General features: G+C 43.6%; 1 protein-coding gene across 1 annotated transcript in view; it reads left to right on the top strand.

Annotated features, from left to right (window-relative positions):
• KCNAB1 (potassium voltage-gated channel subfamily A regulatory beta subunit 1) overlaps positions 1-18,919 on the top strand; it is a 197,008-nt gene that overhangs the window by 166,084 nt on the left and 12,005 nt on the right. Inside the window, exons 6-9 of the mRNA XM_035133179.2 lie at positions 222-266; positions 3,855-3,898; positions 6,151-6,237; positions 18,369-18,454. Coding sequence (XP_034989070.1) covers positions 222-266; positions 3,855-3,898; positions 6,151-6,237; positions 18,369-18,454 — 262 coding nt within the window. The remainder of the gene's footprint in view (positions 1-221; positions 267-3,854; positions 3,899-6,150; positions 6,238-18,368; positions 18,455-18,919) is intronic.

The raw sequence follows: 18,919 nt of genomic DNA, 5'->3' as shown, positions 1-18,919 counted from the left end.
AGCTTGCTCTATAACTGCACAGTTTTGATGGAAGAGTTTTTATGATGTAAGAGCCATTGCTGTTTCCCTTTCATCTTTATGGATGAATATTAGGCATGGCTGTATTAGGAAGGATGCAGTTGCAAAATAATAATAATAATAATAATACTAATAATAATAATAATAATAATAATAATAATAATAATAATAATGGCCTTCTTTTTCCATTTTTATGTGTTTAGGAGGTCAAGTCTGGTCATTACAACAAAACTCTACTGGGGAGGAAAGTAAGTTTCCTTTTAATCATTGTGTTGTAGAAAAAAATTGTTATTAAAAGTAAAAAATGTATCGCATGGCTTTGTACCATCAAAATGCATTTAGGTTGGTGAAACTAAAAAAGATAATTTGCTTTCTTTGAAGAGCTGTCGATTTTTAAAACTGAGAGCGGAGTTGGGAGTTATCCTAGGTAGCTTTCCGACTACCCGTTTCTTGAGCATTCATCCTAATTAGAAACCACTCGCTATTTAATGAGCATCCATTCTGATTCACAAGTGTGCTAGCTCACACCTGTAACTGCATCTTCCCATCATTTTTTTTTTTTTTTTGCTTCTTCGTACCACTTGCTATATCAGGGTTGGGCAGCACTATTTTTCTCGAAAAAGAGGTGTCAGAACCCACAATGAAGACCTCCCTCATTCTCTTAGAATGGTAATGGCACCCTCCTGAAAGGTGCCGGAACTGAGTTCCAGAGAGTTCCAGGTGGAAAAAAAAATCCCTGGGGAGGGAAACCCGTGACCCTGCAGATGTGGTTGGGCTTGGGCTACAGCTCCCAACATCCCTGGCCATGTTTGGCCTACAACATCTGAAGGTACCCCAACCTTGCGCTAATTACCGGTAATGTCTAGCACAGGGGTCAGCAACCTGCGGCCCATGGGCCACAAGCGGGCCACAGGGGTTGTTTAAACAGCCCACGAGCCGCCCCTGAACCAAGCCACCCGCTCTGCAAGTCCCCGCACACTGTGCTAAACTGGCGCAGCACAGGGCAGGGACTCACTTCTGCGGCACCGGAAATTGCGTCTGCACAGACATGATCCGGCCCACGTTCTCCAATCTGTTAAGGTCATTTTGAATCCTGATTCTGCCTTCTGCAGCATTAGCTACCCCTCCCAGTTTGGTGTCATCTTCAAATTTGATGAGCATCCCCTCAATTCCTTCATCCAAGCCATTTATAAAATGTTTTAACTGCTATTTTAACACGATGGTGTTTTATTGCAATTCTGTTCTTTTCCCCTTTTCTTTTTTTAATGTAAGCCAACTTGAGGGGGCTTTTTCCTATGAGGTAGCCTAGAAAGATTTAAATTACATGCATGCATGCATGCATGCATGCATGCATACATACATACATATATACATACATGAAATTGCAATTCTCCACACAGTTAGGCTGCTTAACAGACCATTTGAATCAATTTCAGCAATCTAAATGGGTGCAGGATTGCAGGCATAATAAAGATATATATAAATAGCATCCCATTCGTTCCTCCAAACTCAGCTTAAAAAGTGTGCATACTCCATAATGTTCAGCAGGAAGGAGGAAATAATATTCAGCCTTTGCTAAAAATGGTGGCATTTTATTTAATGTCAGAAAGTTAAAAATATCTGCCTGTGACCCCTGGGGCATAAGCTCAGATCACTCCCTGTAGTGAGACCAGATCAAAAGGACCATCTTGTTTAAAATAAAATGTGACCACATATCTCCCCCCCCCAACAACTCTCCCCATGTTGGCCTAAATGGAAGAGAGAGAAAATCTTTCCCTCCATTCACAGGAACTCTGTACAAATTTTGCTGGCTAAAATTACTTGGAACGCCCTCCCATCAGATGTCAAAGAAATAAACAACTATATGACATTTAGAAGACATCTGAAGGCAGTCCCGTTTAGGGAAGTTTTTAATGACTGATGTTTTAATGTATTTTAAATCTTTTGTTGGAAGCTGCCCAGAGTGGCTGGGGGAACCCAGCCAGATGGGCAGGGTAGAAATAAATTATTATTATTATTATTATTATTATTATTATTATTATTATTATTATTACTACTACTACTACTGTTGTGCCCAATCCACCCTTTGAGCTGTAGGCAAAATTATTCAAAGTTGAATTTTTAAAAAGTCATTTAAAAGAAAATAAAAACATTTTACCTGATAGGCAGAGTGACGCAACTGATTTTAGGTGTCATAAAAAGGAAAGTTACAGTTATCTATTTAATGTTTAGTTATTGTAATTTTTTTACTGCCAGAGAGGGGTACAGTGCTTGTGTGATTTTGCTGCCTTCAACGAGAAAAGAATTTAAGAACATAAGAATAGGCCAACGGACCACCCCTCCCTCTAGTGCTTGAAGTCTGTAGGTGTCCGTTGAAGTGAAAACTAAAAATTCAAATCAAACTTCTTAGATTGCAGTCCACAAACGAGGCTGTTCCTGACTATCTTCCAGCTGCAGCATGAAGGCTGAGGGAGAAAATGAACACAAACACACACACAATCAAAAGCATGCTGATGAAGCCAAAAAAATATTTTTGCACTCTTAAAATGGCCATTTCAGGAACTGGGGACCCTCCGGGGGGCGGGTAGCCATTGCCTTCTTTCCTGCTGCTCAGACGAGAGTTTAATCAGAATCCAGCTCCTTTCATAGCATGTCCTACTGTAGCTACGTAGGGGAGGAAATGGTCTCTTTGATACATAGGAATCTAATCCTGGATAATTAGCATGAAGATTTCCTTTTTGATGAATTAAGCTAAAATGCAGACTTTGAATGTAGCCTACGTGTCAAACATCTTTGAACTCCTTCCTATTTAGTAAGGGTGTCTCACTGCTTTCCAGTTTGCAATTTTAGCTGCAATATAACTTTCCACGGACTTCTGAAACTGGAGGTGCATGTGTTCAGAAACCCCTGTGTGTCTTACTGTCAACACTCAGGCTCTTATTACGGACAGTAGAGTTGAAGGAGAAGGAAAGCAACACTGAAACCTGTGGCTGTTGTTGTTTTTTATTTAAAAAAAATTAACACACTGAAAGAGAATTATTGGTATTGCAACGAGCTGCATCACAAATTGGAGTTATTTGACTTCGTTCAGATTTCTGTTTGAAAAGGCTTTTTTAAAAGGAAGTTGAACATTGTCTTTCTAATTGAACCAAGAGGTTTTTGGTTGGTTTTATGTGCATGAACACACACACACACACACACAGAGAGAGAGAGAGAGAGAGAGAGAGAGGGAGGGAGGGAAGGAGGGAGTTGCTGTTTGAGCTTTCGAAACACCCAGGCCATTTAAGTAGGGTTGCCATATTTTGAAGAGCAAAAAAAGAGAATGCTATGATGGCCATTCAAAGCAAATAAATGGAATTTGTCTCAAATTTTAACCCTGAAAAAGAGGACATGTCTGAGGGAAAGAGGACACACGGCAACCCTAATTTAGGGAACCCTCTCTGCTTAAGAATTTTAACCTATCAGCCCTGAGAGAATCCACATTGCAACTGGGCTGGTCTATTTAAATTCTCTGCCCTGTCAAACCATGTAGTGATACAGATAGATAACTATGAAAGACCAGATTGTGAATAGTAAAAGCATTTATGTGGAATTATTCATGTACTGCTGAAGCCAAAGTTAACATTTTTTTAAAAAAAGCAGGTTGATATAGCAATGTGTGATAATTGTTTTTGGATACCAGTTCAATATAGCCAGTTGTTTGCTTTAACCAAGGGTATTAGCTATTAGCAAAATGTCCTATGAGACTGTTTTTGATGCAGCAGACTCCCATTTGTAAGTCAAAGGGTATGGAACAACAATGCTCACATGAAAATGTATGCCTTTTCTCCTTGCAGAGCTGAAACAGAAAGAGGACTCTCAAGAAAACACATTATTGAAGGTATATATAGTATGAATAAAAAATACTTGGTGTGCATGTGATAATGTGTTATAATGGTAAAGTGCTTCCCATACATTTGACCAGTGCTTTTTTTTCTGGGGGGGTGCAGGGGTACACATACCCCTAAACATTTGTAAATCTAAGTTTGGCCTCATTGAGGGGCAGTATTTCAATATGAGTAGGAAAATGAGAGTACCCCTAAACATTATTTTTTTTAGAAAAAAGCACTGCATTTGGCATAATGTTGCAATAGCCTTGGGCTCTACCCAGCTCAGTTATACTCAGAGTAGACCTGCTGAAAGGAGTGGACTTACGGTAAGTTAACACACCCGCCAACATTTTTCCGATGAAAATAGGGACATCCTAGGAAAAGCAAAGGAAACAGTGTTTCCGTGTGCTGCTCTGGTTCACCAGAAGCGGCTCAGTCATGCTGGCCACATGACCTGGAAGCTGTACGTCGGCTCCCTCGGCCAGTAAAGCGAGATGAGCGCTGCAACCCCAGAGTCGTCCGCAACTGGACCTACTGTAACAGTCAGGGGTCCCTTTACCTTTAAGGAAAAGCAGGACATTCCGGGATCAAATAAGAAACCGGGGTGGTTTCTGTAAATCTGGGGCTCTCCCTCGAAAATAGGGACACTTGGAGGATCTGAGTTAATTATGTCCATTAATTTCAATGAATCTGAGTAGTTGGCAACAACCCAACAATGTTGGTATTCCTGCATTGCTCTTCAGTGCAAGTAAAGAGTTGAAGCTAGGAATTAGTGGCTTAAGATGTAGTGAGTCCATGTTTGAGACCAGATTTGCACTTAGGGCAGGATGCACCTAGCGAGCCCTTCCTGTGGAAGCCCTGCATAAGGGCAGTGGGACTTTCCCCCATGTCCTACCGCATGCAACCCCCAATGGCTTGGAGAGAACCCCCAGAACATTGGATGGGGGAGGAGAAGAGGAGATTGTTCCATCTGGCAAGCCAAAATGCTTGTCCGGATGGAACAATCACTTTGCCAGTAATGTGTACAAAAATACATATACTAAAGCAAACTGTGCATTAAAATGCATACTTTTCCGTCTCTAAGACGAGGGGTTTTTTTTTTACTCAAAAAGAATGTTGAAAATTGGGGTTTGTCTTATACACGGATCGCACAGAGGGGGGACGGGCGATTTGTTTCAACCGTGAGCAGCAGCTTGGCACTGGTGATTGGGTGGGTGCTTGGTGTCTGCAACTAGGACTGCTTAGGATTGGCTGTTGCTGCAGCAATTTGGTGGGTGATTGGTGTCTGCAGCAAGGGCTCTTTTTGATTGGCTGTTGCTGCTGGGTGATTGCTGGCTGCTGGCAGCGAGTGGGCAGACACTTGTCTGCTTTGTTGACACGTGCAATTCTCAGCGTTTGTGAGTCACGCGAGTGATTATTGACATTCCCCCCCCATAAAAAAGCTCAACAATCTGCAACTCTGGGCCATCTCCCCCCCCCCCATTTTCTTAAAATGTAGTCCCCCAAATAGGGGATGTCTTATACACGGGGGCGTATTATACACGGGAAAATATGGTAAGTAAAAATAGCATGCATGCATTGCATTGGGGAAAATGCGCTCTTCAAAAATATGCATATTAGGTAAAATTGCTTACAAAAATGTACATACTGGGAGAAATTTGCACTAAAAAACTGGTGAATTTGCTGGAAGACCTTTTCCCCTTAAAATAATAATAATCACAAACTGATGTGGAAAGGAGAACTGAACTTAAGATCTGGAAAACTGAAAGATATCTGACTGTATATTAGAGTGCCAGATTCACCTCCAGATTTTAAATCCTAGCGGTTCGCTGAGTGGCAGGGCTTAATTCCATGGAACAATACCAGTGCAGTCTTTCAGGGAGAGGCGGAGTATGCGAAATAATTCACTCTGACACGTTTTTGATTAGATGTACTGTGAAACAAAATCTGCGCTATCAGCTTTGTCCCCCGAGGCTACAATTTGACAGGTGCAGAAGGATACTGTGGTTAAATGCTTGTCGACTCCAATCCATGTTTCAGTGTAATTATGATTTTTTAAAAATGTGGAGGGCCATGAATTCTGTATAAACTCATGCTTTGGTTGTTTTTAATAGACAGCTTAACGTCACTGATCTCTGCAGCAGATTTAAAGATGGTTCAGGCCCATGGTACCTTTGAGTCATCAGATTCTTTGTTGTGGGTTCCGCACGTCGTCTTCTCTCTTCTTTTCTCTCTTTCTAACGCTTCGTTATTTTACTTCTAGGATTAAAAGGCTCTCTCCAGAGGCTGCAGCTTGAGTATGTGGACGTCGTCTTTGCAAATCGACCTGACAATAATACCCCAATGGAAGGTTAGTGAGAGATTTAATAAAAGTGTTTGCTTGACTGGCCCCAGCTCAGGAGCTTATACCAGTCATGCCCTGATGGAAAAATGGCTCTCCTCAAGTATTCAGGTGAGGGAAATTACTTGAAACACATCTCAATCTTAATCTCTTGGAGTCTTTCACATTTCCACTCTTGAGAAAGTTGTGTGTGGACTCAGCTCTGTGGAAGAATGTGTTAACTGTGTCTATAACCGCAGGGCCAGATTATTAATATCCCTGAAGCAACTTTGATGCCATCCACTCCCTGTATGTACGTAAATATTTCTTTTTCCTGACATAGTCAAACAAATTAAAGTTGGCTGCAGGGGTTTGCATGTGTTTTCGCAATTTCTTTTCAGCCTCAGTCGCCAACCATGGAAATAAAACGTTACAGAGATTGTGGTCACAATCCAAACTATAGAAAGCCAGTGTTTTTTACACGGGAGTAAATTATTTTGATGTATCTTACCGTTGCTCAGCTCAGAGGGAAAATAAGCTTTTTTGCCAATGTAGTTTCTGCTGGCTTGCTAGATCTCATGACCAGGCTGAATGGAGTTTGAAATCGGAGCAAGTGTCCTTCTGCCACACCCTAAAAACACCACTTTTAAGGGATTTACCCCAGCCTTGGCTGAGTCCCAGCTGAACTGGGATAGAGGACTTACACCAGAGTATCTCCATCTCAGCCAGGATAAAGGACTTCAGTCAGTGTACCTCTGCTGAGCCCAGGATTAGCTGGAGAACTCCTTATTCCAAACACATAATCTGTGACATGGCCTTTGGTTTCCCCCCAAATGCATAGATCAGGCACAATTTCCCTACATGTAGATTAATCTCTGCGTAGATGAATTTGTAAGATGTTGCAAAGCACAATGATGCAGCCCTTTAGTGTAAATTGGAACAAATGCCAATATCAATTTCTGAAAGGCTGCTTTGATGTGATGCTTGCTGACAATGCCCTATGGTTGTAGGATTGAGAGTTTTCACTGGAGACGGAGCCTAGTGCAAATTTGCCAGCAGTTGATGAGGTCACAGAGCATAACATGTCTCGTATCTTGGAGGGAGACATAACCTTTTTGCTCAGTCAGTTATAATATATAGAAAGATAAAAAACAGGCCTGCAATCTTGCGCATAGCTAAAGCCTCTTAAAGCCCAGTAGCCTACTGTCAGAGGTTATTATGGCTACTCCTGAGTAACGACTCTCCACAAACTTGCCTTTCAGAGTCTTTATTGGTGCACATTATTTACAGTGTGATGAGCTGTCAGTTTCATGTCCTCTCATTCCGTGTCAGAATCCAGCACTGCCCCTTTTCGCCCCTTGGACCAACATAAGAGCCTGGGGACAGCGAATCTCCTCCCTTTTCTCCTCCTCCTTAATTCCACTGCCGGGGGAAAGGGTCTATGCTCCGTCTTTTCCCTCTCCCCCCTTTCCGTCTCTCTCTCTTCCCGCCTGTGGAGCAGGGGCTCTTCCCTGCTGCCGGAGCCCTGGCTCTCCCTCTCTGCTTCCTGACTATCTCCTTCAGACCCTGCACTTCCATGACTGCTTGGGGAGGAGCTGCTCCTGATGATAGGGGGCGGTTCTCTATACTCTCTCCCCCTTACACCTACTAACTATAAAGATAATTGAAGTCAATGGGATTTGAGACGCCATGTACAGGATTGCAATCCTTGTACATATAACATTCAGTTGTTATATATAACATAAAGTTGTGTGTGTGAGAGAGAGAGGGAGAGGGAGAGAGAGAGAGGCGGGGGGGGTGACATTAACATAGTTGGCCAAGTCTATTGAAACAAGAAGCACGGAGTTTGCCCCACCTCTTGTTAGCTAGAGAAGTACCAGGCTGCCTTCTTGCGATTCCCATTTTTGACGAGTGCTACTTTCTGACGACCCTATGCATCTGTACCAATACCCCTCTCAGCAGTTAGCATTCTGCTTTGTCTATTTTGACCCTGGATGTTCTGTGCCATCTGCTTGAGGCTTTTTCGAGCATCTCCCGTCCAGGTTGTAAGCTTCCCACTTTGAACTGTGAGCACCTGTTTTTCTTAAGAGAAATGTGCCTCATTAAGGGATTGAGGCAGTATAACTTAAAGGACCATAAACATCCTGCGATTCTACACACTCTAAGAGAGGAGAAAATCCTGTGTGGCAAAAAGTTGGATTTTTGCAGCTTTGGCAGGCCAGTTGGAGAAAGGTAGCCTTTATCTCTCTTCTACAGCCATAAGCTAAGGGCTGTTTTGGAGCATAAGATTTAGGAAGGCTGATGCAACAGCCCACCAGTTATACCTCACAAGAAAGGAAGGGAACGGGGGCTTCCTGTGTCCTGAGGAAAAGTATTACGCATTGGCTCCACTGGTGAAAGGCACAGTTTGTGCTTCTGTAAGTGAAGCTAATCCATACTATAAATGGCTTCAGCCGAGTATAAATAATAATAATAATAATAATAATAATAATAATAATAATAATTTATACCCCGTTCAGCCTGGGCACTGAGGTCCAATTCCGAGGGCCTTCTGGCGGTTCCCTCACTGTGAGAAGTGAAGTTACAGGGAACCAGGCACAGGGCCTTCCTGGTAGTGGCACCCACCCTGTGGAATGACCTCCCATCAGATGTCAAGGAAATAAACAACTATCTGACTTTTAGAAGTCATCTGAAGGCAGCCATGTTTAGGGAAGTTTTTAATGTCTGATGTTTTATTGCTTTATTATTATTATTATTATTATTATTATTATTACCCCACTCAGCACTGGCATGCGGCCCCCTGAAGTTCAGACAGAAGGTAATATGCCCCCCAGACTGAAAAAGGTTCCCCACGCCTGCTATACACACTTACCAGAGAGTAAGTCCTACTGAACTCACTGGGGCTAAACTTCTAAATAGACAAAAGTGCAAAGGGTTGTGCTGCAAGATTTTTTTAGTCCAGTGACCCCCCTGATACAGCCTCTATAGTGACTACTCAGGCATCATCGCCCTCCTCACCTTCTGCCTCAAGCCACAGGGCTGCAGCACCTTTTCGAAGCCTCCCTCCCTGTTTGCTTCTGCAGATGTACAGGCAATTGCCCAGCCTCTTCCTTGCACGGACACTCAAGCAGTAAAAGCCCTTTCATGACTCATCCCATTAATCCTCAGCAGGGATAAATACACATCAGAGAGCAGATGATGGAGGAGGGAGCTTTGTCAGCTCCGTCTACACATTTTTTGCAGCTCCCCCTCTTGGTTATAGTGACAAGTATTTATGCTTCCACTAAGTGCTTCCACTTGAGGCACTGGAGACAGTTTGAAATATTGCCAGCAGAATGGCAGCCCCTCTGACAGCCATCTGTGCAACCCAGAAGGTGAGAATAATTCAAAGAGAGACTGTCGGTGCAATCCTATATATGTTGACCCAGAAGGAAACCTCATTAAGTCACATGGAGCTTCATCCCAGGTAACTGGGTGTAGGATTGCAGCCTTAGCCTTAGGGACATTTCTCTCCTACAGCCCCTCTTCTTTTTTTTTTTTAAATATATTTTTATTAATTTTCCAATTAAAACCAATTATATCACATTCATTATTTCAAATTATACACATATATATATCAATCAAACCGAATGTTATGCCAAATCGTCTAGAAAATTTTTTATTTGGGTTCCCATGCTTCAAGAAATTGGGGATTCCTCGCAGCCGTCCACTGCCGTCTTTTTTCTAAAGTTCAAATCGTCCTCCAAGTTCATAATAATCCAGATCTTCCCCTTACAGTCACATAGATGTTTTCCACTTTCAACCGATTGTTTCCCAGCTGCTGAGATAAATATCAAACAAGGTTTCACAAATGTTCCTTCTCCTGTGTGGGTTAATCAGTCCAGCCTCCCCATAAATCTTCTTGGTCTGGAGCTCCCTGTTGCGTCGAAGCAGCGCCATCTTAAAAAGCTCAAATCACTTTCGTTTTCTCTCATAGCCATGAAGATTAACGATCTTTATAGAATTTACAGCTTTTCCAGGCAGAAGACCCAAACATCAAACCATAAACTCTTGGTAAATTAATGGATCTCCTTGCCCTATAGCTGAACTTAGCTTCAGGTCGCTGCTCCAATTCAAAGTGCGTCACAGCTCATAAATCCTCCGAACGCGTCCAGGACTCCTTCCGTCCGACTAGGGGGGGGGGCTTTTCTCATCGGCAACTCCACATCTTTAAAAAATATGCTCAGTAACAACAGTTTATAAAGTTCAACTCACACAGTCTTTTGCTTCTCTTTTACTCCAAACAAGCCAGGACATCGCGTCTGGGAAGGTACGAAGTAACTCATATGAAGAAAAATAAAAAAAAACTTATCGCTCCGTCCCCATCAATCCTTCTTCCAGATGATATACAGCCTTTGACTCCTCTCCCTCAGCAGCATAAATTTCTCAGCAGTAAACAGCGCTTCTTCCCCTCCTTCTGAAGTATGTCCATAGTTTTAAGCCTAATTATCTTCTTTAACCATGGAAATCCCCGCCATGCAGATTAGCGTCCGGGAGTCCTGGCCCTCGTAAGTGCTTTTCAGCCCAAGCTCCCCCCACTCCATAAACAGTCGGAGTGGGTCTGGGGGCATCGCGGGCCAGCGGCCCCTCTCCGTAACCCCCGGAGAGGGTAGGGGGTTGCCATTTACTCCCCTAGCAACCGCCAAATTCCTTACGAAGGTCAGAGGGATGGAAAACAGGTCCGCCATTCCTGCCGGCGGAAACCGGAACCTCCTACAGCCCCTCTTCACGGTTCGCCTAGTAAGCTAATACCGTTGGACAACCTGTACAATCTATGGCATCAGCAGAACTCGCACTGTCTTTGCCACTTGCTGTCAGCGACTCAGCTCTTTCTCCTTAGCGGATGATCTTGACCTTTCCTAGCAGCCTTCATGGCTGCTCCACAAGTCAACGCTGCGCTTCTTTACTTGCTGCTTAATTGACAAAGTGCAAAAGAATCTTTTGAGCAAATAGCGGGATGCCAGAGAGAAGCCTTTTAATGTTACACTTTCACAAAGCTTTCGCAGCATTAGCAAGGATGAGCCATGCTAAATTCATAGCATTTTGTCAGGCCGTAAGCACTAAACCTGTGTGCTAGATTCAGAACCAGATCAGGCCAATTCAGGGGGGGGATCTGGGCTTGGGCTAAGTCAGGTTGAGATAGCCCCCGACAAGATGTACGTATTGCTTTAAAACAGAAATGGGGAAGCTCAGGCCTGGGGGGCCAAATCTTCCTGCTCCCCCTCCATTCCCCAGCATCCTTTTTCAGCAACTGAAATTGGAAGGGTTGAAAAAGCTTTTTAGTTTTTGCTATCTGATGCTCCATGATGTAGAGTCAGAAACCCATGCTGTTCTATTGCAAATCACGCAGAGATCTATTTATTGCTGCTGCTGCTATTTATGTCATTTATGATTTTCTTCCCAAGAGGCATCCCTAAGTGATTTATAATACTATATATATACCAGATGCATATAAAAAAATAGTGAAATTGCATTTTTTTAAAAGATTTTTTTAAAAAAATATGAATATAAAAACAGTTTAAAGCAACAGCATATACGGAAAATAAAATCCGTTCCAAGACAGGTACCAACTGGGACAATTATTTTAGAAAGTTTGTTGAAAGAGGGATTTATTTAGGGTTGCCATATTTTGAAGAGCAAAAAAAAAAAAAAAAGAGGATACCTTCACCGACTTCTACATTTAACTATGGATAGCTATGACGACTCTACCCATGAAAAAGAGGGTGTGTCCTGAGAAAAGAGGGCATATGACAATCTACCCGTGGATCCCAGTCTATCTTCTGCACACCCTGCTTCAGGAACAGCAACAATCTGAAAGCATAGGGGTAGGGGAGAGATTTGCCTTCAATCTTTTGATCCTTCTCAATCCTACTCTTCCTTCTTTGGTTTGATTTATTGCCAAGCATCACTTGGTCCACCCTCTCACCATCTCCTTCTGTTCTCTGCTGCCTCATGACGTTCTCCCCCCCCCCCATGGGCATATCTTAGGGGTTAATACGTGAAGAGGGTGCACTGGTGTGTATTGGTGGCGGCAGCGGCGAAATAAGTCAATCTCTGGGTGAAGGAAGAATAATGGAGATCGCACTTCATTGTTCACATTCTAGACTGACAGGGAATTAAGCAGTTTGTGGGAGGCTGCACACACGCACATGCGCGCGCACGCGGCAGATAGACAAGAGAAAACAAAGAGCTCCACATGGTGTTTGTGATAATTACCTCCCTTGCACCGCTTTCTTTTGGAAATACTCTCGCTGTGCGGCTGCTCGTGTGATTTGAGTGTCACACAGAAAGGAGCGTTGCTATGATTTGCTGGCAAGAGAGAGGGAGCGTCTGTGCAAATTCAATATCCATGGAACCCTAATTGACAGGGTTGGCAAGGGGAGGAGGCTGAGCTATTTTAGCCCATTTACAACAGTAGCCGAGGACCTGGGACAGCTCCGTTGGTAGGGCGGGAGAATCTTAATTCTCAGGGTCGTGGGTTTGAGCCCCACGTTGGGCAAAGGATTCCTGCATTGCGGGGGGGGGGGTTGGCCCAGAAGACCCTCGTGGTCACTTCCAACTTTGAAATTCTATTCTATTATCTATGTTATATGTCACAAAAAATCCATTAAAGATGCTGAGGAGAATAACACTCTAACATATTGTTATGAGTTTGGGGCGGGGGCATGGAGCCTTCTATACCTTCTGTGTGAAACCCTTCTAACCCCTGGATCCAGCAACTGTTAAAATATAAGCCAGGCTAGCTTCATGTGTTGATGATAGCCTGGGTGATGGGGCATTCAGGGAAACAAAGGAAAGGGGCTCTGTGTGAGATGGCAAAGGGCTGGGGTCCCTCTCAGCTTGTGGTTAGTTAGAAGGATAAAGTTCTTTGGAGTTTTAGAGCAGAGTTTGGGAGTGATGTGGTGTGACAAAAGTCCTCTACTTTCCGTCTTTATTGTACAACCTACTTCTCAGATTGTGCAAGGCTTTAATGGGGATGTCCTGAGGTAAAGTTCACCTCCCACTATCCCAGTTATTCTCCTTATAAACCCCCTCACAATGTTTGGAGTTTAAAGGTAAAATGAAAGTGCTCTTCCAGCCCAAAATGTGGCACGGTTTCTTTTAAGCTCTGAGGGGAAATATGAGACTATTCTTAATGTACACAACAGTAAGGGGTTCTCCTCATTCGAGCTTTCCCCCACTTGAAGCTTTCCTCCCACCTGAGGAAACTTTGTGTCACCCTCGAACCAGTCTCCCTCTTCCTCCTCCTCTCGGTGCACTCAAGGGACAACAACCTATCCTTTCTGCCTTAGATAAGGGGTTTTGTCCTTCTAATGAGGATCCCCACCAGATGAGCCATAGATACAATGTTTGATTTCTGTTTGAATCCAAGGCTGAGGAAATGGGAGAAACAAGGCCCTTTGGGTGGTGTTAATGCTGTGAACCCCTCCATTGTAGGCTCAGGTTGTACATATGTGGAAATAAACCATATATCGTAAAGACATCACGGTCTCTGTGGAAACAGGAGCCCTGGGTAAGCACCTGAGACCCCTGGAATCTTGCACTGCTCAGAGATTAGAGTGACGTGCAACAATACTGAGGGGGGCAGGAACTCTGAACATTTCGAAATACTTTTGTTTCAGTCCTCCTCTTTTGTGAATATCTTTCTCGTTACTCCTTTCTGGACACGCAGTAATCAGAGGCATTGCTTTCTTCCTATATCAGAAGTGTAGAGAATAAGGTTGAAATCCTACATCCATTGGTGTAACTTCCAGTGTAGTCCGTAGGAATTATTTCCAAAGAGATGTGCATAGGATTTTGCTAATAGGGAAGGCAGAGGTAATTTTTTGGCATCCCTACCATGTGTGGAGTTTCCATGGCAACGGTGCACTCTATGTCACTCTGAACTGCTCGTGTGTGTGTGTTTGCGTGCGCGCACACACACACACACACACACACACACACACGAGTTCTGATGTTCTGGCCCTGAGGGATGAAGCCATCTTTTGGCTTGTTATGTGCTTTGTTTTTCTAAATGGATGCTTTGCAATTAAGTCTGAATGCGATATTTCATCCCAACAAGCCACAGTGAGTACAGCAACACCCATGGCTACTAGAACCTGCATTTACTATTATGATTTGTTCTTTTAAAAAAATCAACAGCATCGGAATTGGTCTGAAGCGAGATAGGATAGCAATGGCAAGAGACTAGAAACTGCAGAGCCAGGACTGCAGGTGCCAATGGTTTCTCCAGCTGAATGAAAGGCTCAACGATAGAGGTTGTGATGTGTTGTCTGAGTGTTTCCTGCTTCTGTTTTGGTATGAGCTTTCGTGTGCATGCACACTTCTTCAGATACACTTCTTCAGAAGTGTGCATGCACACGAAAGCTCATACCAAAATATAAACTTAGTTGGTCTTTAAGGTGCTACTGAAGGAATTTTTTTATTTTGCTTCGACTCAGACCAACACGGCTACCTACCTGTAACTTTCCTGCTTCTGTTATCTATGTATTATTTCTTTTGACTGTAGGTGTTTTGCCTGGGTTGGGGAGGGGGCGTTTGCAGGGGTGGTTCTGAGCATTGCCAATTTTAATTCTGCGGAATGGGAATTTTATAGTACCCACAACAAATGCAGTCCCTGGTTTGAGGGCCTTCCTCTCAGAAAGAAAGGGAAGTAACACTCTCAAAGAGAGTATGTTCAGCTTTTCCCTCCCCTAAGACCAAAGGTTGGCAACTCTGTGTTGATTGATACGGTTTTCCTCATTCAAGCAAAAGATTGTGCAGCAAGATATAAAAGAGTTAACTTCCCAAAAGCAACAATGCCTTGAATAAAAAGAAATGGCTGGGGCATGGGAGATAATAAACTCTACAGTGAAAAATTCCTGGAGGCGTTAAGAAGTTCTAATGTAATCATCCCCTGCGCTGTCAACTCAATAGATGGATGACTAAGGGAGGCCCCTAGAAATTGGCACACTTTACACATTTCATTAAAGAAAAAACATGTATAATGTTTTCTGGTCACTGGTTGGCTTGGCTTTTCTGATCTTGCAGTGGTTTCAGAAAGCTCAGATGGAATATATACTGGACTGTGGGAAGGGCGGCGGCAGCAGCAGTAGCACTGTAATAATCCAATGTGTGTGTCACAGGATAGAAGACAAAATAATGCAGCTATTTTCAAACTGTCACACAATGATGGAGCTTGTGATTTGCATCCATGTTTGATCTCTGGCATCTCCAGTAAAAAGGACTAGGCAGCAGGTCATGGGAAATAATAATAATCCCATCTGGCCAGGTCTCCCCAGCCACTCTGGGCGGCTTCCAGCAGAAGAATAAAACACAACAATCTATTAAACATTAAAAGCCTCCCTGAACAGGGCTGCCTTCAGATGTCTTCTAAAAGTCTGGTAGTTGTTTTCCTTTTTGACATCTGTTGGGAGGGCGTTCCACAGGGCAGGCGCCACCACTGAGAAGGCCCTCTGCCTAGTTCCCTGTAACTTGGCTTCTCGCAACGAGGGAACCGCCAGAAGGCCCTCGGTACTGGACCTCAGTGTCCGGGCAGAATGATGGCGGTGGAGACGCTACTTCGGGTATACTGGACTGAGGCCATTTAGGGCTTTAAAGGTAAGCATCAACACTTTGAATTGTGCTTAGAAACGTACTGGGAGCCAATGTAGATCTTTCAAGACCAGTGTTATGTGGTCTCGGCGGCCGCTCCCAGTCACCAGTCTAGCTGCCGCATTCTGGATTAGTTGTAGTTTCTGAGTCACCTTCAAAGGTAGCCCCACGTAGAGCGCATTGCAGTAGTCCAAGCGGGAGATAACTAGAGCATGCACCACTCTGGCTAGACAGTCTGCAGCCAGGTAGGGTCTCAGCCTGCGTACCAGATGGAGCTGATAGACAGCTGCCCTGGACACAGAATTGACCTGCGCCTCCATGGACAGCTGTGAGTCCAAAATGACTCCCAGGCTGCGCACCTGGTCCTTCAGGGGCACAGTTACCCCATTCAGGACCAGGGAGTCCTCCACACCTGCCCGCCTCCTGTCCCCCACGAACAGTACTTCTGTCTTGTCAGGATTCAACCTCAAATTGTTAGCCGCCATCCATCCTCCAACCGCCTCCAGGCACTCACACTACTTTAATTCTTGGTGACTGTGGATGAAGGTTTGGTCTTTTCTGAATTCTAGTCATGCTAGTCAGGGTGAGGCCATTGTTTCCATAGTGGTGCTATGTGCTGCATGAAGTCTAGATCAGTTTTTGACACATCACTTCTAGTATTCCTGTTGCTCTGTTTGCAGTTACACACAGAAAATGCACCTTTTCGCACCGTGCAGCATCCTGCACAAGCACAAGCCATGTCAGAGTCTTTGTGAGCACACCAATTTCCTCATGACAGAACCAGCGAGACAGCCATCATCCCATAATGGCTGTAGGAATCGACCCACTGAAAATTATTTATGTTTCACTTGTAGGCTTCCTTTCTATAAAAAGGAAGTAGTTCTTCATGTAGCGCATAGTTTGAATGATAGAACTTGGGGGGCAGTGATGGCCACCAAGTTGGGTGGCTTTAAAAGAAGATTAGATGAATTCAAGGAGGACAAGCCTATCCACATGGTGACAGTGTTCTGCTCGGGTGACATGCATGGGGCTGCAGTCTGGGTGGTCTCTGATCTTGGCACCTATCTTGCCTACCTTTAGCAAGGTTGCTGCCTTAGACCATGCCCTGGGCCCAAATACAGGGATTTGTACAAAAGCACAACTGTGCCAGCCTTGCACATCTTGCCCTTGGATCAATAAGCTGATTTCCACTTGAGAAATTGGTCCAGTGAAGTTTAAAAGCAAAAAGAACCCCGAAAAGTTAGTATTCCCATATATCTCTTTCTACAATGCTGCCCTCTTGTGTTGTTTAAGTTTTAAACTTTTCTCTTTGTGGACAGGTGTGTGTTTTGCTTAGTAGGACACTCACAAAATCATGTGTTGATTCTCCTCAGTTGTACATAAATTACCTTACAGTAGCCTCTCACAAAATAATAGCAAATACAATTTGTAATAATAGCCTTTGGCAACCTTCCATATTCCTGGTAATGATTTTCCAGGGTTTGTCTGTATGAAAGGAAGGATAATATTTTGCGTCTGTGATCAGCCCTGGAGATGTGATGTGGGGCTCAAACTTGCCCAGCAGCATCTCAGTTTCCACAATCCAGGGACAGTGTAGAGACCAGAACACCTGGAGACAGGTGATTCTTAGACATTTGCAAGGTGTGTTGACTGAATCTTCTCGATATTAACCCACAACCTGGTGGATTCCAGTGAGTTTATTTATTGTGACCATGCCATAGGGCTATGTGAATATTTCATGAAGATGGTGCAGCTAGGGGGCCAAAGTCCAGGATGACCAGATGACCAGCCAGAGAGCATCAGGTGATGGAGGCAGCAGCAAATAGATACAACACCTAGGTTGGCATGCATACACTGAGATCTACCAAAGCTGTTTCAATATCCTTTTTCTATCCTTATTTCGACTCTAGTTGCCTCAACGACATGCAGGTGGTCAGACATGTATATGGTTGCATATTCTCATAGTACGTCTGCAACTTCTGTGAGGGATATGCTCTGGGGATCACACCTAAAGTCAAAATCATGTATAGTCAAAAAAAACCAGTGGGCTCAGTGGTGGGAGGGTTTGCCAAGGTCATTTTCCCCAGAACCCCACCCCTTTTAATATTTTTAAAGATTTTATTTTGCCATGCTCATAAAGCTGAATGCACACAAGTTAAATGAGCATAAAGTGGGGGGTTACTGTACACTATTGCGTAAAATGTAAGAACGTTCATACCACCTGAATACGTAAAGGGGGGTGCCTTTTCTTCCACGGTTACCTTCGATTCACAATGCATAAAATAGGCAAACTTATAAATGCAGGATTGAAAGTTGGACTCCAACCTTTGTAGCATAAGTTGCAGGGCGACATACGGAAAGAGAAATAAGAAAAGTCCAACTTTCTTTTTAGGGAGGATTGCTAAGTGTACGGCCTTGTTGCATCTCTCTCACACACATACACCCTTGGTCCCAAATGCATATTTCTGCTAACCACCTTGCTTGCAGTTGCATATGATATGGTTCTGTTCTCTCTCTTTCCAATTTAGAAATTGTCCGGGCGATGACTCACGTGATAAACCAAGGCATGGCCATGTACTGGGGAACTTCCCGTTGGAGTGCCATGGAAATAATGGTAAGGTAGCTTTTCAAGAGGATCCAAAGTTATTCGAGCTGCAAGCATTGAAACAGCACCAGGTGTGATGTGTGGAATTGCCATGGTCTGCTCCCCCATTTTTTACGGGGCATCCACACAGTGCCATTGCCCAATCATTGCCTTCCTGTATTTTCCTTCCAATTCTTCAGTCTTTTCTCAGGCTCCAAAAAGTCTAGCTTTTTTAGAAGAAGAGAAGAACATAGCTGGTAGAGACAGTCATAGCACTTCTCTTCCTTATTATTATTATTATTAGTATTAATATTTTATTTTTAAAAGGTTGGAATTTTGATGTGTGCAGTTAAATATTAAGAAAGTAACCCTATTGCCAAAACCAACTGCCCACTCAGCACACCTTCGCTATTACCTGTTATCACTGAAGTTTTATTAATGCTAAAATCTCCTAAGCACAGGTCCATCTATATACTTTTTCAAAGTACAGCAATA

The sequence above is a fragment of the Zootoca vivipara genome, chromosome 5, assembly GCF_963506605.1.
Source record: "Zootoca vivipara chromosome 5, rZooViv1.1, whole genome shotgun sequence".
Taxonomy (NCBI): domain Eukaryota; kingdom Metazoa; phylum Chordata; class Lepidosauria; order Squamata; family Lacertidae; genus Zootoca; species Zootoca vivipara.
The sequence above is the reverse complement of the archived record's forward strand: the minus strand, read 5'-3'. Positions and strand labels throughout refer to the sequence as shown.